We start from the raw sequence: 26,833 nt of genomic DNA on the forward strand, positions 1-26,833 counted from the left end.
AATAAACATAAAGCACATAGGTGCATACGTCAAAATGACGGAACATTTTTTTTTTTATAAATAGATGGCGACGTAACCAAAAAACGATGTACGTTGAGTCCGATGTAACCCGAGGACTGCTTGTATATATAAAACCCTAATATGTAAATAGACCGAACAACCGGTCGCTATGATGTGCGCTGACCACCAGGTGGGGCATGTGTGGAACATGGTGGGCATCAGCAGCAGGTGGCAGAGCACGGAACATGGTAGGTGTCAGCTGCAGTGGGATGGTGGAGCAGGTGAGCAGGGGCGCCAGACCAAGGTGGGGCGCTAGTCGCTGTCATTGGGGCGAGCATCTGGTGGTTACTGAAAATTCTTTGCTCCTGCGTGCACCCATTGCCAGCGACCAGTACCGGCCCCAGTTGCTCAGCGCTGTCAGTGGGTGCGAGCAGCAGCTGCCAGCCCTGATCACCCCTCAGGGCTTCTCCACCTCCCCCTGCTCCTGAGGGTTGATCAGGGCTGGCAGCGACCACTCGCACCCACTGCCAGCTATGGCCCCGCTCGCACCTGCAGCCGGTGCCAGAGCAGCCGCGGTGGGAGGGGCTGGGCAGGGGTGCAGAGGATGGGCCAAGACACCCTACCACCACAGCCTCATGGCCCACAGTTCCTTTCAAGGTGCATGAATTCATGCACTGGGCCCCTTGTACTATATAAGTATACTACTGAACAATGATTAGTAATACAGACTGAGTCGAAGGAGAATTGTTTTAAAGAATATTCCCAATGGGAGAAAACATGAGTTACCAGGAGACCCTGTTTAAATGCAATTTCGTTAGGTGGGGTCAGGCACTCTAAGAGTGCTGGGTAAAATATCACAGGTTTCCTTGTCCTGTACCTTTCCCACCCTCCATAAATCTAATACCTAAATCTACAGCTATTATTAACTCAAGTCTCAGAAATAAATTCTTAGTTGCCTATGTTAAATACTGAAAAGGACTCCTGGGAGGAGAGGATAGTCTGGTTATCTACAGGCATCAGGTGGTGAATTCCTGTGACATTAGAGGATGACTTCTTTCAAATGTGATTAGGATCTCACCATTTAGATGATTTGACTACCATTTATTTGCACATGAAAAAAACCCAGAACAGAAACCATCAATAAAATGAAAAGGGAACCTACTATATGGGAAAACATACTCACCAAGTACACATCAGATAAGGGGTTAATTTCCAAAACACTCAAAAATTCATACAACTTAACACCAGGAAGACAAACAATCCAATTACAAAATGGGCAAAGGATCTAAATAGACACTTCTCTAAAGAGAACATACAGGTGGCTAACAGACATGTAAAAAAGTGCTCAACTTCACTAACATCAGAGATGCAAATTAAAACTACAATGAGGGATCACCTCATACCTGCCAAAATGGCTACCATCAATAAATCAATAAACAATAAGTGCTGGCGAGGATGTGGAGAAAAGGAAACCCTAGTACAATGCTAATGGGAATGCCGACTGATGTAGCCACTGTGTAAAACAGTATGGAAGTTCCTCAGAAAATTAAAAATGGAACTGCCATTTGACCCAGTGATCCCACTTCTGGGAATATATCTAAAAATCGTAAAACCAATCAGAAAGAATATGCACCCCTATGTTCATAGTAGCATTATTTACAACTAGAGGCCTGATGCACAAAATTCATGCACTTGGGGGAGGTGGGTGTGTCCGTCAGCCCAGCGTATGCCCTCTTGCAGCCCAGGAGTCCAGGGGATGTCCAAGTGGGCCTAAGCCGTCAGTCGGACATCCTTAGTGCTGTGGAGACGGGAGAGGCTCCCGTGCTGCGCTCACCAGGAGCCCCTGTGGGAGCACACTGACCATAAGGGGGCAGCTCCTGCATTGAGCATCTGCCCCCTGGTGGTCAGTGCGTATCAGAGCGACCAGTCATTCTGCCATTCGGTTAATTTGCATATTAGCCTTTTATTATATAGGACAGCTAAGATCTGGAAACAGCCTAAGTGCCCATCAGTAGATGAGTGGATTAAAAAAGTAGATTTACACCATGGAATACTAGGCAGCTGTAAAAAAAGATGGTACTCTTACTTTTTGAGACAGCAGCAATGGGCCTAGAAATTATTATGCTAAGTGAAATAAGCCAGTTAAGAGAACGACAAATATCACATGATCTCACTTATATATGGAATCTAATGAGCAAAATAAAATGACAAAATAGGTCCAGAGGTATGGATTTGTGGAACAGAGTAACAGATCTCAGTGGGAGGGGACAGGAAGAGATTAACCAAAGAACATATATGCATAATCCATGGACACAGACAATAGTATGGGGATGGGGTAGGTTGGGTTGGGGGTTGGGTGGAAGGGGGGCAAAAAGGGAGAAAATGGGAGACATCTGTAATTCTGTCAACAATTAAAGAAAAAAAAGAGATTTATAGAAAGTTTTAGTAAATGTTTCCATCAGTTTATTTTCTGTATCCCTTAAAAACAAACAAAAATCACAAGTTTAATACTAATGCTTTAAAATATTGTACACTAAGGAAAGCCAGCTCTCACTCATGCTGCAAGCTGGTCTGTGTTCTCTTTACTTCTGTTTGCCAGATGATCTTCAATAATTTCTGCAAAGAGATTCCTCTTCAACAGATTGTATGCAAGAGGTAAAAGCTGGCCAGCAACTTTATGAAAATACTGAAAAATAACATTAAGCAGAGAATAAAGCAGATGCCCTGGTAACAGAAAATACATTTAAAAAGCACTCATTTAACAAAGCATACTCCCCAAATCATTTTAGCTACTTTTTCAACTGATTAGGACTGAATTTTGAGAGACAACTGGCATTCTGTCCAAGAGGCAATTTTGTAGCTCTAAAAGACTAATGGTATATTCTGAAGGAAATTCAGAAGAAAACCAAGTTAAAAACGTAAGCTTCCCCATTTCCTTAGATTAGGTTGATCAACCTTTATTTTTTTTTTCTCCAAACTATATAATCAAATGCTTTTACCTTGTTACGAATAGGTATACTGAATTTGAGTTTTCAAATCAATCCCTTTTCAAATTCCTTCTCTCTCCTCCATCCTTTTTAGCTACTGCCTGGGTTATCAAGTGACTTATGACTACTGCTGTTATTTACTAAAAGAAAAACTGGCAATGCTTTTGTTAGTAAACATGAATTAGCACTTCCTATGGTCTAGGTTCTGTGTAATAACACCTTTTCATATATTCTTATATGTGACTTGACTTTTCACAGCAATCAGGTTTTTTAGTAAACTCGTTCATTTCCTGGCATGGCCGAGCACTATTCCAGTTGATCAAGGACTGTCATTCTAGTTGTTAAACATTTGGATTATTTTTACTGGTAAGCATACATGAGGAAGGCAAAGGCAAGACAGTAATGTGGTTTAGAGAAAGCAGAATTCTCAAACGAGACTCACCAGACCTACAAATTCTCAGGACCCAAGAAACACTTTGGGGAGGAGGGGAATGCAGCCATCTGTGTTTGAACAGCCCTGTAGATGACTAATGCATGCTAATGTGAGCTGCTGGCTTAGTCCAGCTCCTGCACAGCAGCAGCATTAGCATCACCTGGGAGCATGTCAGAAACATGGCTTTTCAGGCCTCACCCCAGATCTACTGAAGCAGAGCCTGCATTTGAACAGTATCTCTAGGTGATTCCTATGCTCTTTACAGTTTGGGAATTACTAACTTAGATGCGGACTCGGGAACCAGACTGCCTGTTCAAGGTGGTTTACCTCTTTGTGCTTTGAAGGTGACATCACAGGAATTAAATGGTCTGTGTGCAGACATATTTTATAGGTAAGGAGACAATAAAAAGGTTATGGAAAAATTGCCAAATTTTACACAGCATTTAAGTGGGGTAGATGTAATTTAAAACTGAACAGGTTAGCCCTAGAAACACATTGAAGCCACTACACCTTCTTGCCTCTTTGACCTTGAGGCAACTATAGTTGAGTAAGCACTGATTTAACTGTTGGGTAGGTTTGTCCTATTTAATTAGCTAGTGATTAGCATCTTACATATTTTAAGTAATTTAAAGCCTATTTTTAATTTTGTTAATCCTCACTCGAGGATATTTTTCCATTGATTTTTAGGGAGAGTGGAAGAGAGAGGGAAAGGCAGAAACTTCGATGTGAGAAAAACACATTGATTGGTTGCCTCCTGCATGAGCCCTGACCAGGGAGGGCCCAGGCCTAGGAGTAGCCTGTAACCAAGGTACGTGCTTTTGATGGGAAATGAACCCGGGACCCTTTGGTCCACAGGCCGGTGCTTGCTCTACCCACTGACCCAAACTGGCTAGGGCTAAAGCTATTTTAAAACAGTATTTATTCTTCATCTAGGAATTCAAGCACAAGAACAAATAACTCCCCCATCCCAGTAGGAAATGAAATGGCACCCTGGGAAAGATGTGTGCATACCCACACATGTATGATGTCCCTTTAATACATCTAAAGTAAATTCACTTTAATGTAAACCTGAAGGCAAATAATCTTGGTAAGTCACCTTTGCCAGAATAGAAGATGAATTTCAAATAAAAGGTATTTCTTAAGTATCTGCTTTAAAATCACTTCAAAAAGCTCCTTTTGAAATACATACCCTACCTGTGCTAGAACTTGGGTATGTAATGTGCATGCATGTGTGAGGGGAACAGGGGGAGGTTTGGTGGTGATTTTTTACTCACATGTGAACCATAACAAAAGAGGTCCATTCCCAACTCTAGCCCCATGCCATAGTCACATTCGTCATTAGCAAACTGCACAAAGGTCATCATTTCCTGAATGGGAGCAAAAGCCTTTAGTCTCTCCTCATCACTTGGTGCCTCAACAATTGCCTTGCAAATTCTCTTGAGGTTGGCTGAAAGAAATCAATGATATTAAAAATTATCTATAATCATCTTCAGAAGTAAAAATATCAGCTGGGTTTTTTTCTTCATAGGACTTTTCATACTATTGATATAATCTTAGATGGCAACATAATTTAGAATGGCAATTTTATAATTTTTCTAATTAAGATTCAAGCATAAAAATGGCTTAACAAAATGATTTCTTGTATTAGCAAAATGTATTTCAGTGGATCTAATCATGGTTTCACTAAGCTTTCAACAATGTTCAGTAGGCTAGTCCAGGGATTGGCAAACTATGGCCAAACCTAGCCAAACACCCGTTTTTAACTGCCCTCAAGCTAAGAATGTTTTTCTGTTTTTAAAAGGTTGGAAAAAAATAAACAAAAAAGAATATGGCAACAGAGATCATATGCAACCACCCCTGGGCTAGTCTTTATTAGGAGTTGGATTAAATAAAATCCAAATAGACAATAAAGTTCATTCCTTTTTGTTCTGTCCTTCCCTATTTAAAAAAATACAGGAAAAGACAACAATAAAACATTTCAAAATCAAACCTTTACCAAAGAGGGAGAAGTGCAGCTATGGCAGAAGTGTAATTTGAAGAAAGAACACGGAAAATTTCTAATGTTTAAATATAAAGAACAGTGGTTTAACATTTCTATTTTGGCTTTCAACATTTTTCTTACTATCTGCTGGATGCCAATGTGTGTCAGATCTCAGGGTGCAAATGAGAATGAAGATACTGAACATCTAATTAGACCTTCTTTTTGAGAAACTACCTCCTTGAGGATTATCCAGTAATGAAAAGAATGGCAATTACTGAAACCAACGAAACACATCTTTAAATTAAGTGGCTAATTAAGTGGGGAGACAAGGATTTGTTTAAACCTTAACAATCACACCCAAGAATGATACATAGCTATCAAGTTACATGTACAAGGCACAATATTCTACTGGTATTAACTACAAATACAAAGATTACCAGGGGTGGTAGAGATATACTAGGGCTTTTAACTTTGGCATGGTTATCATACTCTAATTTGCTGAACACTGTCACACACTGACAAGCTGCCAGTCAATTAATTACTCCTCTTAGCAAATAACACTAGGCAGGAGCACGAGGATTTTAGATCATTTATGTCTTGCTACCATTTCTCATTCAAAAATAATTAAACCACTGAAGGATTTAATGTTTAGAATGTTAAGAAAAAGTTGAGGGAAATAAAAAAGATCTTGGACATAAAACCCCAGGACCACAACCAGGGGAGGGTAACAGGGTTTATTCCAGGCACTACAATTTAAAACCCACCAACCCTGAAGTTTTAGAGACTGCTATTTCTGTAACAGATGTTCTCAACCTTTCCCAAACAACACACTAATTCTGCTTGTCAAAACTTCGAATAGACGAGTTCGCAGAGGCTGAAGAGAAGAACGTAAACAGAAGACTAGACAGTAAGGAGAGCCCACTTGCCTTCCCCAGTAGAGACGGAGTATATCTCTGACTCAGGGAGGAAATGTGGAACAGTGGAACAGGGAGACAGATTATCCTGTCCAACAAATACAATGCAGGTTACATGTGTAAAGCTTTTCTCATATCCATAGTAAAAAAGAAACATGAAATTAATTTTTTTAGATATTTAATTTAATCCAACTACCCAAAACAATCATTTCTGTATAATAATAAAATCATAATATGCTAATTAGACTGGACATCTTTCCAAATGACCTTCCAGATGAAGCAGGGCTGTGAGGGCTGAGCTCCTTGCATGAATTTTGTGCATCGGGCCTCTAGTATAATATAAATAATTGAATTAAAGTAAATTCATCTTCTCAGTTACAGTAGCCACATTTGAAGTGCTCAGCCACATATGGCTAACAGCTACCATATTCTATAGCCCAGCCATATTCATTTTCCCCATGGAACTCCTCTAATGTGGTGTGAAGCTGACAAAATAATACATCTGAATAATTGTGACACCTCAATCTACTGCTTAGAACTCTGCGGCACAATAAAGGTTGAGAATAGCCGCTGTAGAGAACTTGTTACGAATACAGATTTCCAGATACCAACCCCAGAGAACACCAAGCAAGGCCAGTTGGTTCTGTTTAAAAAAATGGACAACTAAGTCCTAATTGGTTTGGCTCAGTGGATAGAGCGTCGGCCCGCACACTGAAGGGTCCTGGGTTCGATTCAGGTCAAGGGCACATGCTCAGGTTGCAGGCTTGATCCCCAGTGGGAGGTGTGCAGGTGGCAGCCGATCAACTGATGTTTTTCTCTTTCCCCCCCGCCCCCTGCTCCCTTTTCTCTCTGAAATAAAAATAAATAAATGGACGGCCAAATCCATAAGCTAGGAAGGAATATTTGGTTCTTCCTTGAGGAAGTGCTAATTTTGACTTCTAAGTTGTATCCTCTCTGGAACAAGACGATAATTAAGGCAATGCCAACAGCGATGTTCAAAGTAATAAGAGAATAAAGGGAAGGGGAAAGAGCTGAGAAGTGGTTTTATTTTCTTAACAAAGCAATAATTATATTTTGTGTATGAACAGTCCATTTTCAAAGTGTTTTCATACCTACAAATGAAGTAGTTCAGGATCTTGGGCTTCTGAATGCTAAGTTAATCTATCTGCAGATGAAAAAAATTTTGCAAAGTAATACATAAAAACATACTATTTCAATAATTACTATCTTGTATGTTGACCAATGTCAAAGATTCTGAAATAATTCAGAAAATGTAACCTAGGCACTAGGTTGAAATTCCCTAAATGCCTGTAACTACTATATATGTATGCATATATTTTAAAATATATTTTTATGGATTTAAGAGAGGAAGGGAGAGGGAGAGAGAGAGAAACATCAATGATAAGAGAGAATCATTGATCGGCTGCCTCCTACATGCCCCACACTGGGGATCGAGCCTGCAACCCAAGCATTTGCCCTGACTGGGAATTGAACCGTGACCTCCTGGTTCATAGGTTGACCCTCAACCACTGAGCCATATCGGCTGGGCATAACTACTATATTTTAAGCACTGTGCTAAGAACTTACATACTTTTTTTATACCCCAAACACCCCTCCCTATAAATGGTATTCACCATTATTAACCATTTTGCAGATAAAAATGACAAAGTGTAGTGGAGTTAAATAATTTGCTTAAGGTTACGCTGATACAAACCCAATTTTAATTCAGGCCTGACTGACCCTAAAACCGGAGTTTGCTCCTTATCACTAAGGTCTAGTGACTGTCCCACAAAAGGCACATGTATACATCTACTGTTCCACAGAAGGAAAGCCTTCCTCCAGATATTACCATATATATGTACATATGCACATGTGTCCATGAGAAATACATTACCATCTGTTTCAGGGAGCTCTCTGTACCCAACATCATTTTTATCTACTGGAACAACCAAGCCTGCACCATGAAAGGTCTTTGTCACGACCTAAGTTCAAGAAAAAAACCAAAAACACAAAAACTTAATCATGGTAAATAGACTAAACAAACCAAACAAAAACTTACCCGAACCTAACAGAACACACACACAAACCCTCAACATTTCTGTCAAAATATAACTTAATGAATTTCAGTCAATTTGGATGCCAGGGCAAAAGTTTAACATTCCTTATCTTTAAAATTAGCTAAAATTAGGTAAATCATAAGGACTCCAAGCAATTATAAAACAATGCACTGATTAGCTGTTATTACTCATGTCATCATTACAAGCCTGCAGCCTGAGCTGTGTGGGAAGAACAATGGCATGCTATTATAGGAAGCAAGCCAGAATATTAGTTCAACTGTAAAGGAGTCTGAAAAATAAAGGAAAACATAAGGAAGAAAAAAGACTAATTCTAACCCCGATAGAAAAATAGGCAAATTTTAGATAGTTCACAAATGAAATACAAATGACCAGCAGAGAAGTAAAAAATATTTAATGTCCTTTATAATCAAAGAATTAAAACTAATTAAAGCTAATTAAAATAAGGAAGTATTATTAAAAGAGCTGATAATACCCAGTACTGGAGAGGATATGGAGAAAATAGGCACTCATACATTGCTGGTGGGAATATAACACCATCTATAGGATAGTTTTGCAAATAACAAAACCTCACAAAATTAAAAAACAAAGCATACACACACACACACACACACACACACACACAATCATCTTAAACCATGTATACCTGACAGAACTAATTCTAGAAATTTCTTTTAAGGAAATAATCAGGTAAGTGTGCAAATAAAGGTATAAGAGGATATTTATGGCAAGGTTGTTTGAAAAATGTTAAGCAACCTAAACTTTGAACATAAGCACAGCCACTCAAAATTATGAGGTAGATATATCTTAAATTTAGCAATATGAAGCAATAATCATAATATATTCATAAGTATAAAAAGCAGGTCATAAAACAGTATTGATAAAGAAAAAACACGGTATATATACACTGACTTATCTTATGCTGACATACAACAAAAACCATCATGTGTATTTTCACATTTTCCACAGACGATAAACTGTACTAACTGTCTGTAAAGAAGTATCAATTATTAGCAAAACACCAGAATCCTAATTTTATTATGGACAATAGGAATACAAATTTAGAAAAACCCTGTACCAGGGTGGTAATATTCTAAGGCATAAGGAGCAGAGGTGGATAGAATGGTATACCCTTATTTTACAATATCATTAAGTCAAAGTACCCTTTTTAATAATGATAGCTAGGAATAAAAAAAGGCAAAGTGGCTTATAGCCAATTAGTAAGAGGATGGAGTGGAAAGAATGCTAATTATTAAATATGTGAATTTAGGTCTCAGATCTGTCTCAATTATGATTTTGGACAAATCTGTAAATCTCAATTTACTTATCTATAAAATAGGATGATAATTCCTACCTACTCTGCAGATTTGCTTTGAAGGTCAAATGAGGTAAATCATAAGGACTTTGCAATCCTAAGCACTTTAAGGTATTGTCAGTATAAAACACTGATTTCTAGTGTACCGTATAGTGCTCTGTTACACTGGAATGGACATATTACTACTCTCATACAAGGACAGTGTCACTAAGTCACAGATACTAGTGGAACTGAATTGTTCAGGACTAGAAAGTACAAATTAAATGGAGATGAAAATAACAAAGAACAAACTTGGATTTGAAAGCATAACCAATATGTTGTCTTTGGCAGGATAAAAATCATGGTTGTCTTATAAGTTCTTTTCTTCATTATATTTATGTTTTTACCAGCTGTTTTTATAAAAAGAACAAACAAACAAGCACAAACCACAGGGGAGTAGGCCAGGACAAATATACCTATGAGGTTTAAACCCCAATCATATCTTATTTACAGTTATGGAAATCCTACCTGAAATAAATGATAGTTGATGGTAGAAAAATAAACGAGGCTCTGATAGAAGAAATTGTTCCTTACATACAAGCTCAGTCTTTACTCAAGAATTAGGAATAGATAATAATGAGATGAAAAATGCTACCCCTATTTCTACTTACAAGTGGGAGAGGCTCCCTATGAAAACTAGAAAGGTAAAATGGCAACATAAAATCTTTAAAATGTTAAAACCGCCCTATTGCAGTGAGTTTCATTCAAATGTATATTTTTAGAAACTGTTTTCAGTCTATAGGACTAAAGAAAGAACTGCTAACACTGCAGCTTAGTGACTAATTTACCAGAACATCACCCTATAGTTGAGTCACGATCAGAGAAGGAACTAAAGTAGGACTTTCAATAACCAAGTACACTAAAGTACTTCATCATCAGTACTAGTTTATTTGGGAGTAACTAGTACTTCATTTGGCCTAGATTCAGATGAACCAGCTACAGCAGACAATGGTGAGAGGCTGAAGGAGACCGGGGTGCCCTCATTCTACTGTGAAAAATGTCCTTCCTCCCCAGAGGTTATAAGAACAAACTCCTATAGAATTCTCATTTACCCCAAAGCAGAATTCTAGCTTGTCTGTTAACTTACCCTGAAATTTGTAAGTGATAAACCAAAAGGATCCAACACCTTGCCAAAGTATTTGCTGTTTACAAAGCACTCCACTACTCTACAGGCATTAGGAGAGATGCAACAGGATATGCTGAAGGGGTAAGGAGAGGACTGCTAAGACCCACATTTACTGGAGGAAGTGAACAAATCTGAAAACACACTGTCGCTCAAAAGGGAACCAACCACCTTTGAGGCCCTGAAAAAGGCACTCTGAGGCATACCTTTACAAATCTACTCCCAAAGGACACCTTGCACTAAATCATTAGCCATTAGACCTTACCCATTGAAAAAAGAAATTTAAGTAAATTACATGCAAAGCTGCCTTCAGTCAGTTCTATTAAATGAGTAACTGGTAAAACAAGATTAAAAGAGTGGGAAATACTGGCATGAGTTAGGCAACCCCAGCAGCGATATAGCACATAACTCAGCCTGTAATGACCCACAGACCACCCAAGCCCTGTTCCAGTGCAGTCCCCCTGGCAGTCCAGGTGTCTGTCACACAGCCAGGGAGGAAGTCCTGGGGCGGCATCCAGCTCTCCTTAGGAAGAGGCAGCAGGTGAAAAGACAAGGATAAGGGGCACGAGGGAAGGAGTAAAGAGAGGGGAAAAAACCCTATTAAAATAGCAAAATAGCCAGCGACTAACAGATTTAAGAATCATACTTTCTTGTCTCTCTGCTTCATCTTCACGGTTCTCTGTTCCAGTGAGTACCCCAGTTCTCTGGCTGCTTCTGTGAGCTTTTCATCTATGGATTTCAAGAAACTAGTTTTCTTTTTATCTGTTATTTCTTTAAGTTTTTTCATCAAAAATAATCTGAAAAAGAAGTAAAAGCCCTTGTTACACGATAGGCCACTGTACTAAGTACACAAGCCTGGGAAAGTGAAGGGAGCTAAGTTAAAAACATCAAATGCCATTAGGAAAAAGACTGCAGAATAATTACCAACAGCTCTCTCATAATCCCCAATAGATTTCTTCAAACAAGGGAAAAGCAGTATCAATAAAAAGCTTTCAGCCTCAAAACCAACAAACAATTCAAATTTGTATTATCTCTGTCTACAATAAAGATATAAAGGATATTTACAAAGCTGAGATTAAGCCACATGTTATGTGGCATTACTTGATATTGAGATATTATATACTGCTGTGGAAGAGTCTGGCATTAGAGGAAGTAGAATGTAGACAAAAGAATTTTTTATTTTTAAAGAGCCAGGGGACACTGTTATAATACTGAAGATCAGCAGATTTTTTAAAATGTTACCTTCAAATTTGTTTTAAGATAAATTTGGAAAACATAAAAGGAAAGCAAAGCTACTTTATACGTTTATACAGAAGCACAATACAAAAGGCATGAGAACAGTACATTCTGTTACTGCCAGTTACGGAAATAATTGTGTTTTGTCATAAGCAGGTTAAGACTTTAACCAGCAGAACAGGAGGGTAAAATGAAAGAGCTAGAAACACAGGTCAGCCCCCTTCCTCTGTAGCCACTGCCAGACTCCCAGGAGGAAAGTCGCTTCTATTAACTACTGACATTTGACAGTTTGCTGTGGACTTGGCATTGTAAAATGCTTAGGACATTTATAGTGGGTGTTATTCTTATCCCCATTTTACATGTCAGGAAACTGAGGACAGAGAACAATCCATTTACTCAAGTTCAGAACTAGCAGGGGCGGGTTACAGTGCCACAGAAACCAAGACCATCAAATCATGTCTTCTGATGACAGCACACATACACCAAGTGCTACTTTCAGTCATAACCAGCTGTGTATCATGAGAATATGTTTATATCAACCATAAAAAGCAAATTAAAGACATCAGGTCTAGGTGAATCAATCTTCACACTCTTCCTCAACCTCTCTGGCATGGCATACAGGCCTTCAAATACCATGTGTCTCTTGTTTTCATACTTTCATTCATATATTGCTACCTTGCCTAGAACATCTTTCTTCCCATTTTTTTCTTTTTTTTTTAAATTAATCTTTATTGTTCAGATTACAGGTGTTGCTCTTTTTTTCCCCCTAGCTCCCCTCCACCTGATTCCCCACCCCACCCCATGCCCTTACCCCCCCGCCACTGTCTTCATCCATAGGTGTAAGCTTTTTGTCCAGTCTCTTCCCGCACCCCTCACACCCACTTCCCCCTGAGAATTGTCAGTCCACTCCCTTTCTATGTCCCTGATTCTATTATGTTCACCAGTCCATTCTGTTCTTCAGATTTTTTATTCACTTGATTTTTAGATTCACTTGTTGGTAGGTATGTATTTGATGTCATTTTGTTGTTCATAATTTTTATCTTTACCTTTTTCTTCTTCTTCCTCTTCTTAAAGAACACCCTTCAGCATTTCATGTAATCCTGGTTTGGTGGTGATGAACTCCTTTAGCTTTTTCTTGTCTGTGAAGCTCTTTATCTGACCTTCAACTCTGAATGATAGCTTTGCTGGGTAGAGTAATCTTAGTTGTAGGTTCTTGCTGTTCATCACTTTGAATATTTCTTGCCACTCCCTTCTGGCCTGCATAGTTTCTGCTGAGAAATCAGCTGACAGTCGTATGGGTGCTCCCTTGTAGGTAACTAACCGTTTTTCTCTTGCTGCTTTCAAGATTCTCTCTTTGTCTTTTGCCCTTGGCATTTTAATTATGATGTGTCTTGGTGTGGTCCTCTTTGGATTCCTCTTGTATGGGGTTCTGTGTGCTTCCTGAACTTGTAAGTCTATTTCTTTCACCAGGTAGGGAAAGTTTTCTGTCATTATTTCTTCTAATAGGTTTTCAATATTTTGCTCTTTCTCTTCTGGCACCCCAAAAATTCGGATGTTGGTACGCTTAAAGTTGTCCCAGAGGCTCCTTACACTATCTTCATATTTTTGGATTTTTTTCTTTTTGTTTTTCTGGTTGGGTGTTTTTTGTTTCCTCATATTTCAGATCTTTGGTTTGATTCTTGGGGTACGTTGATCTACAGTTGAGTTTCTGTATATTCTTTATTTCAGACAGTGTATGCTTAATTTCTGACTGGTCCTTTTCCATTTTTTTGGCATTCTCATTAAGGTCCTTGAAGGTCTCACTAAGCTCCTCGGAGGTCTCATCAAGTTTCTCGGCGGTTTTTAGAAGATTCTTGAGTAACCTTATAAATGTGATTCTGAACTCTATGTCGTCCATTAGTTTGCTTTCCTCCATTTCTCTCATTTGTGACATGTTTCTTTGTCTTCGCATTTTGCTGCTTCCTTGTGTTGATGGAGTGGCTTTGTGTGGTAGGTGACCTATAGGGGCCAGTAGCTCAGCCTCCCCAATCACCTGAGGTGGACGCCTTTGGTACACCCCTTGTGGGCTGAGTGCAAAGTCTTGGTATAGTTAAGCCTTGATTGCTGTTGGTACACTGGGAGGAATTGACCTCCAGGCCAGTTGGCTGTGAGGACCCGCTGTGTCTATAATGGGAGAACTGCTGCGCTGGAGACACGCTTATGCTGCAGGACTGGTTTCAGTGGGGCTTTGGTGCTCACTGAGTCTGCCTCTTGAATGTATCACTTATGGATGTGAGGAGTTGAAATCTGGTGTCTCACACTGACCACTAGGTACACTGGCTTCTGGATCTCCAATGGGGTGCAAGTCAGCTACTGTCTGAGGCCACCCAGCAGGAGCTACAGCAAGAACTACAGTTTTCTCCTCTTTGCTTGGGGTTTGGAGGTTTTGGAGCTGTCTGACCCGGGCTGCAAGTTTGCTAGGTTAAACTGCGATAGGGCAGGCCATTCATATGCTAAAGCCGCTGCTTGGAGCTTGGGTGGGTTTGTAGATTGTGCAGGGCGGGGTCTCAGGGCGTGACTAGGCTAGGGCGTGGCAAACAGCAATGGCTGCCAGTAAGCCGGCTCTGAGGCTCTGCGTCTCCAACCTTGTCCCTGCGTCCCGCGCCCCAGCACAATGAACAATTGTTCCTGCGCGCAGCCCTGCAAGCAAGCCTCCCTCACTTTCCGACCCCACGGCAGACAGTCCAGCTTCTCCCCGTAGGAGTTTGGGTCCCCTGGGTCTCCCCAGAAACGAGTTCGGAGTAATCGGGAGCTTAATCTCCCTTCGGGTTGAAAACAGCAGCGCTCCCGATTCGCGCATCTCCGTACCTCAGCTTTTCAGCGCTTGTGCACCCCTCAATGCTGTTTGCTCTTTCCTTCTAGTTGTAGAACTTCCACTCAGCCAGCTTTCCCGTGGTTCTGGGTGATAGACGTTTTGTCTTTTAGTTGTAATTTTGAAATTGTTGTGCGAGGCAGCAGTTTAGGTGTTTACCTATGCCGCCATCTTGGATCTCTCCCCATTTTTTTTTTTTTTTCTAGTAAGTTCTTAGGCATTCTAGGCCTAGATAAAATGTCTCTGTGAAGACTCTATCGCTACTTAAGGCACTTAATTGCTGTCTTCCACATTTATCACATTATCATGATTATCTTGATAGCAATGTATGAAGCTTTTGTCTCTCAGCTTCAACTTACTCTCCAATACTTTGCTTTCTGATGCTTACAGTTGCCAAGTACAAACTGAAATAATAACCACGAACATTTTGTACTCTTTCATTAAAATCCATTGGGGTACCTTGAACTTTGAATGAATACGGCAGTGATCACTTAGAAAATACTAAATTATGCAGATCTTCCAAATATTGAAACTTTTCATTATATCATATTCAATCTAATATATCACAATATGAAAAAAATCACATTCGTTACTATTACCACTAGTCACATTAGAAACGTCATTAGATAGTGAGAAGCTGTCAAGCTCACAATGGTGCTTATTAAGTTTCCCCAGTTCTAATTTTTGTTTTTGAAACCCTGAATTTTAACCACTGGCAACAAATACAGTTAGTTGTTTTCTTTGGTTCATTTGAGAAAATGTCTCACTCATGTCTGAAAAACCAGTGTGTCAGTCATTCTCAAGTAAAAGTGGAGAAAGTTCAGCTCACAGCTCTGTCACACAAGAGCTTCTTCCTTGAAACAAACCAACACCCGAGTATGCAGAAGGGCTTTCTTTCTAGGTATGTCCTATTTCAGCACACAGAATGTTAAGGGATGTGTACTGAATGACAGGGCTCTAATGTTTTCACTGCTTCATCACTGACATTCTTATATGACACACATTATATTACTGCCTCAATAATATAATGACTGCTAATTTGGCACCACTGCCTTGATTCTTGTCAAGGTATCAACAAGTATTACCCACCATTCATTACCTCTGTGCCACTAGTGCACAAATGACATCTTACCGTGAATAGTTTTGACCTCACAGACCTCTTAAAAAGGTATCAGAGACCCCCCAAGGGTCCACACATAGTTCTTTGATAACTGCTACTTAGTTAATGGTTTCACATTACCAGTACAGTGAGCAAAGTAACTCGGCAGAGAATGATGGGGCAGCAGGCAAGAGGAAAAAAGATTATTTAACAAGATTACCCAAGATCTGATACATTGGATAAAATAAATTTATTCTTTTAATAAGTTTCAAATTTTCTTAGTTTTTTGGTCCTGTACAAATTAAGCATTCATTAAATGTAGGGTAAATAAATTTAAAAAACTGAAGTATCAAAATTAAAGAAGTATAATTTTGTGTTACATTTAGACATATCTGGAATGTGTATTAAAATATATATATTCCTGAGTCCTGTTCTATATGTACTGAAGTGGAATCTCTAGAGGCAGGACCAAAAGAACTCAAAGTCCCAGGAGGTTCTGATATGAAGTCACGATTAAAACCATTAACTAAATAGCAGTTATCAAAGAATAGACTGTGGACCCTTGTGGATCCCTGAGTTCTTTATAGGAGGTCTGTGAGGTCAAAAGTACTACTGAAAAAAAAAAAACCAGATTGGGGAAAAATTCTCTCCAAATTTTGTTGTCCAAAGATAAATGGAAACTTTTGAGTATATCTAGATTTTCTCCTATGTTCATTAAACAATATGAAAAAGGAATCATTCTACACTATTCTATTATTTGCCCTCTTCGTATATCAAACATCTTTCCAAATCAACATACAAGGATCCTGGCATTATAATGTATGGACATTCTATTATTTACTGACCTAATTTTTCCTATTGCTGGATTTGATGTTTCCAGTGTTTCATTTTTTATCAATAAACTGTAATATACACACATATTTGTGTACCTGTCCAGAAGTTCTTTAAATAACTAGCTAGAAACTGAATTGCTGATTTAAGGGTAAAAATGTTTCTTTACTTAGCACAGTACCTGGCAATGTTAGTAATCTGTCATGAAATTTTAGAATAAGGTTATTCAAATTGCTCTCTATACTAGTAAAAGTTTTACCAATTAACACTTAAATTAGTAGTTTCTTAACATCTAATTGGTATTATCACTCTTTAATCTTGACTAATCCTTGTTGGCTTAATTTGCATTTCTGTGACTACTATTCAATCCTGCACAAAGTGAACTAGTTTCCTGGGGCTTAAAAATAATTTGTTTATAACAAACTAGAGGCCCAATGCACAAAATTCATGCACTGGTAGGGTCCCTAGTGCCTGCTGGCTACTGGCCGCTGGCCGGGGCCTCCCTCCCTTCCCCTAGCCAGCTTCGCCCCCTGGTTGAATGGACAATTTGCATACTATGCTTTTATTATATAGGATGGTCTGACTTCAAAGACCTTACTCAGGCTTATATAGAAATAAGTTAAGTTAAATTTCTGGAGTAGTTTTTTAAGAAAAGGAAAATCTTAAAAACTAAAACAGTTGTTAAGAGCTGAAAAACATTATAGTGTTTTTACCTCTATGTTTGAGATAAATTATTGGAGATTGAAAACATCTGAATGAAGCAGGTACTCAAATACTTACTTGCTGGTCTTCACCTAAATTATAAATTTATCACCAATTTTTTTTCTTTTTCTTTTCTGTGTTCTCCAAAAAGCTAAAAAATACCAGAATAGTCTTGGATTATTTCAGATAACCACTATGACTTTCCTTTTTAAAAAAGATTTTTAATAAGACTAATGAAAAGTTAGGTGTTTTTGCATGTCAAAAATATTTGGAGCATCTACTATGGGGCAGGTACTCTATACAAGAAAGCCTCTGTCCTTATGAAGTTTACATGTTAATGCAAGAGACAGACAGTAGGCAAGTAAACAGCTATCATTTCTAATAAACATGGCACCAATTTCAACTGAATGGTAAATCTGAAGGGCTTAAAAGAACTATAAATTCTATGTAAATTAAAACATTTACTATAAGAACAGATACTACATAACTGTATAACAGAGACAAGCAACATTTTATAAAACTCAGAGGCATCAGAAGAGAAAGAACCTTTTTTGGATGTCTACGAGTTGCCCTTTCAATACACAGGTATGTATGACATACATATAGCAGCCCAGTCCAGTTAGTTTGAATTTTTTATTGCAAATCTGATTATTAAATCACAGGCATAAGTCTTTTTAAAAAGTGGGTAATAAAAAGAGCTCCCACAAAACATTATCTACTTATTGTATTTAAAATGACAAAGATGGCTTTCTTCATTTTTGTTCAGTGTAAACTGTATAGCTGCTAACAAATAGCTTCGAATTCTGTCTGAGGCTGGTGCATTGTGGACTAGCTCGCTCAGATCCATTCCAAGCCCCTTCCACAAGAGACCTTGCTGCATTTCCCATACTATTCTTCAGCTCAGACTCCACATGGGACCTAGCTTCTCTCAAGCAGATGCAACTCTGAAATCCGAAGAGGTACCAGGGAGAGGAGGCTGTGCTTCTGCTGCCCACCAGTGAGCGTAGCTGTAGAGGCAGCTACTGTTCTGGAGCAGCTGCAGCTGAGATCTCAGCACCTGGTCCTTAGCTGCATGAGGGCTGAGAGGCAGAGGGCAGGGCATCCATTTTATTGGCCCAGGTTATATCAAAGACAGTGTGGTCCTGAAGCCACTTGTGGCAACAGCTGCCGATTTCCCAGTTTCCTGATGGTGGCAGAGACAAACTCCACTGGTGAGCCAGTTCTGCCTACATCTTTCATTCCTGGAGGTTCAGGCTGCTCCATCAGCCCTTCTGAGGATGTTATGAGCACCTGTTTTACTGTATTAAATATCTGTGTTTGAACTAGATACAGTGAGTTCTTACAATGAATCCATAGTGATGGTGTTTAAAATACCATCAGTTTTCACTAAAAAAATATTTTGCTTTTCCCATGGGACAAATGAGGTCAACATTAAGAAATTGTTTCATTAAATAAGATAATTAGATATATGAGATATTTTTTGGGAGGTGAAAAGTAGAAGAATGTAAGACTACCTGCAAAAGTCAGAAATTATCTCCAGAAATCTAGAATTTTTAGGTTACCTCAATTCCTCATATAGCACAAAAATTATAAACAAATATAATTAGGAAGGGATTGAAATAAAGTATTTCCTTACCTAACCGCAGCAAACACATTATCTCCATTTTGAACAATTACACAGTTTTTCTTTGCTTCATTTGTACCAACATATACAGGGAGATCATCAGGAGAATCCCTGTTTAAGCAAAAGATATTAAAAATTTAGCTGCCCACAATTTACATTATTAGACAAGAAGTATTTTTAGGTCTATAGACAACAATTTATATCTACATGTTTGTTTGCTTTTTGATTGGAATTTGCCAGGTTTAAGCTCTAAGTTTCTATGAATAGCAATGACAACTCTTGCTTATATACAGAACCTAAAATTGAGATTCTTATGCCCATGCACCAAAAGGTTGCTAGCTCGATTCCCAGTCAGAGCACATGCCCAGCTTGCCCTCTCTAAAATCATAAAAACATATATTTTTAAAAAAGATTCTTAGGACCTAGTTACTTGTGTAACTAAATATAAGAAAAGGGGAGTAAGGCCTATCAAACAGAAGTAGGAAAGATTATATACACTGTCATCTCAACCCTAGTATTACAGTCTGTGAAAAAAAGACAGAAAAACAAAAGAGGACAGACAGGATTATAAAACATTAAAAGCAAAAGGATCTGATTTATCTATATATATAAAACTCTAAGGGACCAAACAACTGAACGATGGGTCGACCGGTTGCTATGATGCACACTGACCACCAGGAGGCAGATGCTCAATGCAGGAGCTGCCTCCTGGTGGTCAGTGCACTCCTACAGCCAACCTCCCGTTGTCCCTCCCCACAGCCGGCCGATCCCCATCGGCCCTGATTGGGACTGGGCGAGACAGCCCCAATCAGCCCAGATCGCCGGCCAGGCCAAGGGACCCCACCTGTGCACAAATTCGTGCACCGGGCCTCTAGTATACATATAACCAAATTCTTTTATTTTACAATTGAGAAAACCAATATAGAGAGATGAAGCACTCGGCCAACGTCCTGGTAAATTAATGGCAAAGCCAGTAGTAAAATCCATGCTAACCCAATTTCCAGCACTGTGTACATTCTACTATACCACAATACTTCTCCCTCGGCACGTTTCCTATACTTCCTCTATTCTCTTATCTTTCAGTTAATCTTTACTTTAAATGACAGCATCTCTTCTGGTACAAGTATTTTTCCCTTCAACCTACTTCTATTTCTTTAACATTCTAAGCACCTTGCACATAGCCATTTAATCCCCTGAATATTCTATTAGGTATGTATATTATCCCCATTTTTACAGAAGAAATTGAGTCACAGAAATTCAATCACTAATGACTGACACAGGGTCAGTCAGATAATAAACAGTAGGACCAATCAGTAGGACCTGACTCCAGATCACACTCTTCTTTTTCTGGATAGAAATTTGATTTATTGGTGGGTGTAAGGTGGGGGCAGCATCAAGACTGTCACGAATGCAGGGCAACACCAGGATCTTCAATGGCACGCCGAAGGGAAAGAGCCAGAGCACATCTTAACTATTGATTGTCTCTATGGCCCCTTGAAGCACATGGCTAATTTAAGTCACAGCATCTGCTCTAAATTCTCTTCCTTGAGCAAAAAGAGCTTTTCTGAACTGCCCCTCCCCCCAGAAAAAGTTGATAATCTCAAAGGAAAAACCAGTGAGGTTAAACCTAGAGTTCACCCATCCTAGGGTAAATTAGGATGGCAATAGCAGAACAGATGGCCCATGTACCCACCAAAAAGGGAAAAATATGCCCTTCACCTTGAATATTTATGTATGCTTGTTAGAAGGAGAGTAACTAAATTTTAGAGGAAAAGATCCTTTACCTGAAATACCCCATGTGGAACTGAGTTTTATTATCTCCAATAATTATTGTCTGGAACTCAGGAGGATCATAGTAAAATCTCCAGTGAAGATTAAAATTCAGGCTTGATTTTTTTTTCATTTTATGTTTTCCGGCAAGGATGTCATACGGACCCACTAATTGAAGTCCAAGGCTTTCGGAAAGTGAATCTATAAATTAAATGAGTTTATTTAGACAATAACTTTCTAGAGGCAGATAGGACATAACGCCTTTCACTAGTAAACTATTTCTAAGCAATTATCTTAAAAAAACATTTAAAGTAAAAAAAAAATTTAGTTACATGTGAAGATGTTAGTTATAAACACTCAATGGAAAAGAAATCAGAGCAATAAAAATGTGATGTGGCACTTCCATTTAGGATTTTCTCTTAAATTTACCACTAAATACATTTCAAACATTCCTGCCATTTGTTATTTTTGCCAAAGCAACACTGTTTTGTTTTCCTATGGGCATATTTTAGCTGCAAACACTTACCCTGTCTCATTACTAGGTTGTTGTGAGCCTAAAATAATTGTAGCACAACCAGTTTAAGGGAGAGACATGATAGATAACAAATGCGTGTGCATTAAGGAAGATAATTTATTTAATGAAAACATTTCTTTCCCCTTCCCTCCACTTCAGCTAATTATCACTGTGGGATTCCTTTGCCTCCTTGACAATCTATCTAGCCAACCAAATGCTGGATGATTCCTCTGTCTCCAATCTCAGACCACAGAGGGAGAATGTTAAATAATACCAGAGTCATGAAGTCTGTTCAAATGTACACTCTTACTATATAACATGGGTCTGGTTGTTCCTCTAAGAGGGAAGTAAGCATTCCAGGAATTCCATGGATATATAAGAGATGGGGCTGGAGAAAGGAAGAAAATTCTTCAAAGAGGAAACAACGTGAATAAGAGCACAGTTTCCTTGGAGGGGGAGAATGCTCAGCTTAGTGGGAAGTTGAGACAGCACCACTAATTTTTAAAGCAATATAAAAACTAGGGTGGGATGAGGGCATGCGACAGGGGTAGGGGAGGTTGGGGGAAGGTCAATGGGGGAAAAAAAGGAGATATATGTACTAATATATGTAATACTTTAAACAATAAAAAAAAATAGGAAAAATAAAAACTAAAATTACCTATCTCAATAGCCAGTGATAATAACCAGGTTAATAAACCAGGTTAATAGTCTTGTTGACAATAACATTCCCCTCTCTATAAACAAATATAAATATATATTTTAAAGGGAGATCATGCTGTTTTCCAATTTGTTTTTGTTCTCCGTCCTGTTTTCACTTAAAATTTTCTGAATATTTTCCCATGAAATTAAATTCTTTAACATAATTTTTAATACCTGCACAATGTTTCATTATAGATAGATAACTATTCTACTGATATTTACTGTTTAACTATTATAAACAATGCTTCAGTGAACATCTTGTTAATACATATTTGTACACAACCATGAATATTTTAAGTAGCTGCACAGTTTAAGTATTTTGATATATTGTCAAAATTCATAGTTATCTACCAATGTAATTCATTTTCATCAACTGAGTATGAGTGTTTCTCTCCCCCACCTCATGCTCAAAATTTAAACAGTACAAAATGGTAAGAGTGAAAAGTAACTGTCAAAAACATCATGCTTTTGTGTATCCATTCAGAGATAAGTAGTATAAGTACATAGGAAGTATATATGGATGTGTGTGTGCATCCTTGACTTCTGAATACTCTATACACTCTTCTTTTCCACTTAAAATTTTTCAGGCATGATACTTGATCACTGCCTAAAAATCAGATTCACTCTTTTAAAACAATGAGTACTCACTGAATGGATGCATTACTGATGGGCATTTAAGCCATTTCTTATTTTTTGTTTCAATAAATATCATTGAACATAATTTTGGTTCACATAATCCATAAGACAAGTTGCTAGAAGTCATACTAAAATTCCCGCAACATATCTAAGTACTTGTTTTCTTTCAAACCCTCATCAAAGGATGCTGTGAAATTATTTACCTTTGCCATGATAATAGGTGATAGTGGTGTTAATTTTATGTTTCTCTTATTAGAAACATGCTTGAAAAGGTTCCTTTTCTATGAACTGTTTAGATCCTTGGTTTAGTTCCTACTGTCTTTTCAATTGGTAGAAGTAGAATGATTCTGGAACAACTCACCAGCTGGCTTTTCAGGATCAAGTTCTTCACAGAACTTCCAGAAGTGATAGAAATCTTCAGGCAGAGAAAGCTTATAATGACTTTCTACTTCTTTTCGAAGGTCACTGGAGACATCGGCTTCACAGGATTTACTCTTCTTCACATCAACTGTTTTTTCACACTGAAAATTGGCATGCAAAATGTTTTTTCTCCAAACAGTAATTTCAATAACTTTCCTTAAATAACAACATTGTTTATTTCTGTTTACCCAACTCTATGAGATACACTTTAAAACTCTATAAGTAAACTCTATAGTATTTCTAAGTAAAATCTGGGGATTCTTTTGAGCAAATAAAAAAAAGTTTTAATATATAGTGGTCAAGAGGACTCATACAGCAAGTCTTTAAATGTATTTCTTTAAGATAATAGAAACAAAAAAAAATAAACAACAAAATAACTAAAGTAAAAAAAGGTAAAAAGTGGGAAAAGAGGAATAAGGAAAAGGCAGGTTTTGCCTTCTTTTGGTAAACAGGATTCATCATGCCTTTTGTTTAAATAGATTTAGTTATCACATCAAATGCAATTGTCCAAAATAACTGGATACAAGGGAATTTACCAGTTAAAAAATTATTTCACAAAAGGCCCTTTAATGCCAGGACTAGGTTATAAAACTTATCTCCAACATGTCTGCAAAACGGGTTCATTATATAAGTATGCCAAGTTTTATAATGCATGTTAGGTATTTGATAAATTTCTATAATGATAAAATATTCAGTTGGAGGTTACTTATCTTTAGTTTTGTAAGTAGCAATCTGATTTTCTTTTTAGAACCTTTCTTTCGGATTAAGTTCTAATTCTTCCCATCAGTCAGTGCTTCTCAACCAGGAGGGATTTTACTCCCGGCGCGCACCCCCCCCCGCAACTCCCCAAGGGACACATTTAGTAATGTCTGGAGAGGTTTTTGGAGAGATGCCACTGACATTTAGTGGGACAGAGGCCAGGGATACTACTAAATATCCTACAATGCACAGAATGGGCTTGCTTAACAAACACTTATCTGGCCAAAAATGACCATAGTGCCAAGGTTGAAAAATTTTAACCTTAAATGCTTCTCATACTTATATTCTTCAATTTTCCCAGGAGACTCAAGTTTATTGATGCTCCTTTAGGTAGTATTCAAAGCCTACAAAGATGACACATACCAGAATGTTCTTGACAGCACTGTTTCTAAAAGCAGAACACAAAATAAATGAAAATGCCTACTGACAGGAGAAGGGATACTTACAGAATTTCCAACAATGTAATATTACACTTTGTGAAAATGAAATAGAGGTACACACAATATGAATCAGTCTTCATAATAGAATGTTGAATGAAACAAAAAGTGCTTGAAGATTATATGCAGCATCATAGCCTTTTTGTGAAGTTCAAAAACAATAAATAAATGTTGTTTAGGCATACACTCATAGGTGATAAAGCTATAAAAAGAAGGCAAGGGAAAACATAAAATTCAGGATGGTAGCTACATCGAATGTGGGTGATAGGAATTTAGAGGATAGGTGAGGAACACCAGTAGAGGTAGAGTTACTGTCAGTGTTTCAGTTCTCAGGTTGAGCAGTAGGTTTACAGGTGTTTGTTATGTTATTAATAAACAAGGTAAAAGAGGACCATGCATTGGCCAATGATAACAGTTTATTATGCCAAGGATTATAATGTACCTGAATTAAATTTAACAAAAAAGGTGCTGAAATATGGATCCAAAAATGGATGCTGATGATAATAGCAAACAACTAATAAAGATAATAACAATAAAAATACATAATTAAAAAAAAAGTAGTTATTATGCACTTACTATGTGCCAGGCCACTGTTCTAATAAGGATTTTCTATGGATTAACTCATTTAATCTTCACAACTACCTTATGAGCTAGATAATATTATCCACATTTTACAGATGAAGTAATTACCCCTAGGGCCCTAAGTATAAAATGAAGGAACAGGGATTTATTTAAACCCAGATGGGCTGGCTCCTGAGCACAGATTCAACCACTTCATGCTGCTTGTCCAACTACGAATACAACAGTTGGAACATATCAAGTTCTGACCTATCCTCCCTTCTGTTTTAATAACCAGCTTTGGTTCAAAGACTGGCTCAGACTTAAGATGTTAGAAAGAAAAGCCTCAGTCTACCTTGCTGAAAGGCAGTTTTGCATAATGGTGACCTGGTGAGGTGATCGGGGTTGACTGACACCTGACTTCTGATTTCCAGCTCTGTGAACCTGGGCAAGTTAACTTCTCTCTGTGCCTTGTTTACTCATGTATAAAAAGGGCATATGTAGTACTTCACCAACATCATAGGGTTGTTATGAGCAGTGTTATTTATAAAAATACACAGAAAAATCTTAGCAGGTAATATATAGATGCTGGCAAATATTGTTAGCTATAGTCTCTATAGACTCATTTTAATTTTTGTTATTTCATTTCTAACACTATCACTCTGTCAAAGCGGTCCACTGACCAGAGGAGATAAGGATTTTTTTTTTTTAGCTCTGCCTTACAGCACACACCAATTCAGCACCTCCAAATCCCCAATAACTAGAATTTAGGACAGCTGTGCCCTTCAGAGGCTGCACTGATGCTTTGCCCTTGTGTTCCTAGAAAGCATGACCCAAATATAATGAATGCCCAGAACTACGGCCCTCTCTCAGTGAATCAGGCCCTCTAACCCTTCTCACCCTATCCAGTTATGACACAGCCTGAGCGATTTTTCTAAAATTCTACTCATCACAATGACAGTTCTTTCCTGCCTGACTCTCCCTCTTGGTACTGCAGCGGTTACAGAACTTCTGAAATCATTTAAAAGTATGAGAAATGTGCATTTCATGCCCCCTCCCCCCCCCCCCCCCCCCCCCCCCGCCACTAGCGCCTTTGTGATCAGGTCCCCCTTACTTTCCCTCCTCCCAGGCTCCAGCCGGGCGGAACTCTCCGCTGTGCCCAAACATCCTCTGCACTGATTTCTGAGCCCTTGTTTCTCTTCTCTGCCTTCACGAACCCTTTCACACCTGTAAGCTGCCCTAAAAGACTTAACAGTTCCCAGGGATTTGTTAAAATCCCCCTTCAATGTTTCCACAGCACGCTCTGCACATTTTTGTTACAATGCCAACAAAAACGTAACGGCAACACGTATTTTCGCTGGTGCCCCGCCTCCGGAGGCTGGGGGCTCCACGAGAGGCAGGGGCGGCAGGATTCATCTGGAACCCGCGGCGCCCCGCACAGCGCCTGGCTTGTGCCCGGTCTCCAATCAGTTTGGCTGGTTGAATGAATGAACTGTTGGTTGTCCTAAGCTGCCCCCAAGAACCGCGCCGGGAGAGAGCAGAAGATGCCAAGGCGCTACTTCTCTGGTCCCAAAGCCAGCAGAACTCTGGGAAAGAGCGGCCCCCGACCACGCGCACACGGCCGGCGCTCAATGGTCACTGGATAAGCGATGTGCAGCCCCTTGGTGCCCCGGCTATCGCTCGAAGCGCCCGCGGAGCCCGCACCGCCTCTGTGGCAGTACCTGCTGCCCCTCCCGGCCGGGCCTGCGTTTCCCCCCGCCGCCGCCGCCGACCATTCTGCAGCTGCTCGACCAGCCAACTCTCGCGTGCCGCCGCGGCTTCCGAGCGCCG

At 38.9% G+C, this 26,833-nt stretch overlaps 1 protein-coding gene across 1 annotated transcript; it reads right to left on the bottom strand.

Annotated features, from left to right (window-relative positions):
- Positions 1-1,087: 1,087 nt before the first annotated feature.
- HPF1 (histone PARylation factor 1) lies at positions 1,088-26,833 on the bottom strand. The gene is made up of 8 exons (XM_080674092.1): positions 26,725-26,833; positions 23,191-23,350; positions 20,995-21,181; positions 19,223-19,321; positions 11,514-11,664; positions 8,210-8,297; positions 4,695-4,867; positions 1,088-2,686 (listed from the first exon to the last, which is right to left on the bottom strand). The coding sequence occupies exons 1-8, from the start codon at positions 26,776-26,778 to the stop codon at positions 2,555-2,557; spliced, it is 1,044 nt and encodes a 347-aa protein (XP_080530218.1). The 5' UTR covers positions 26,779-26,833; the 3' UTR covers positions 1,088-2,554.

This window comes from Plecotus auritus (assembly GCF_963455305.1).
Source record: "Plecotus auritus genome assembly, chromosome: 6".
NCBI classification, from domain to species: Eukaryota; Metazoa; Chordata; class Mammalia; order Chiroptera; family Vespertilionidae; genus Plecotus; species Plecotus auritus.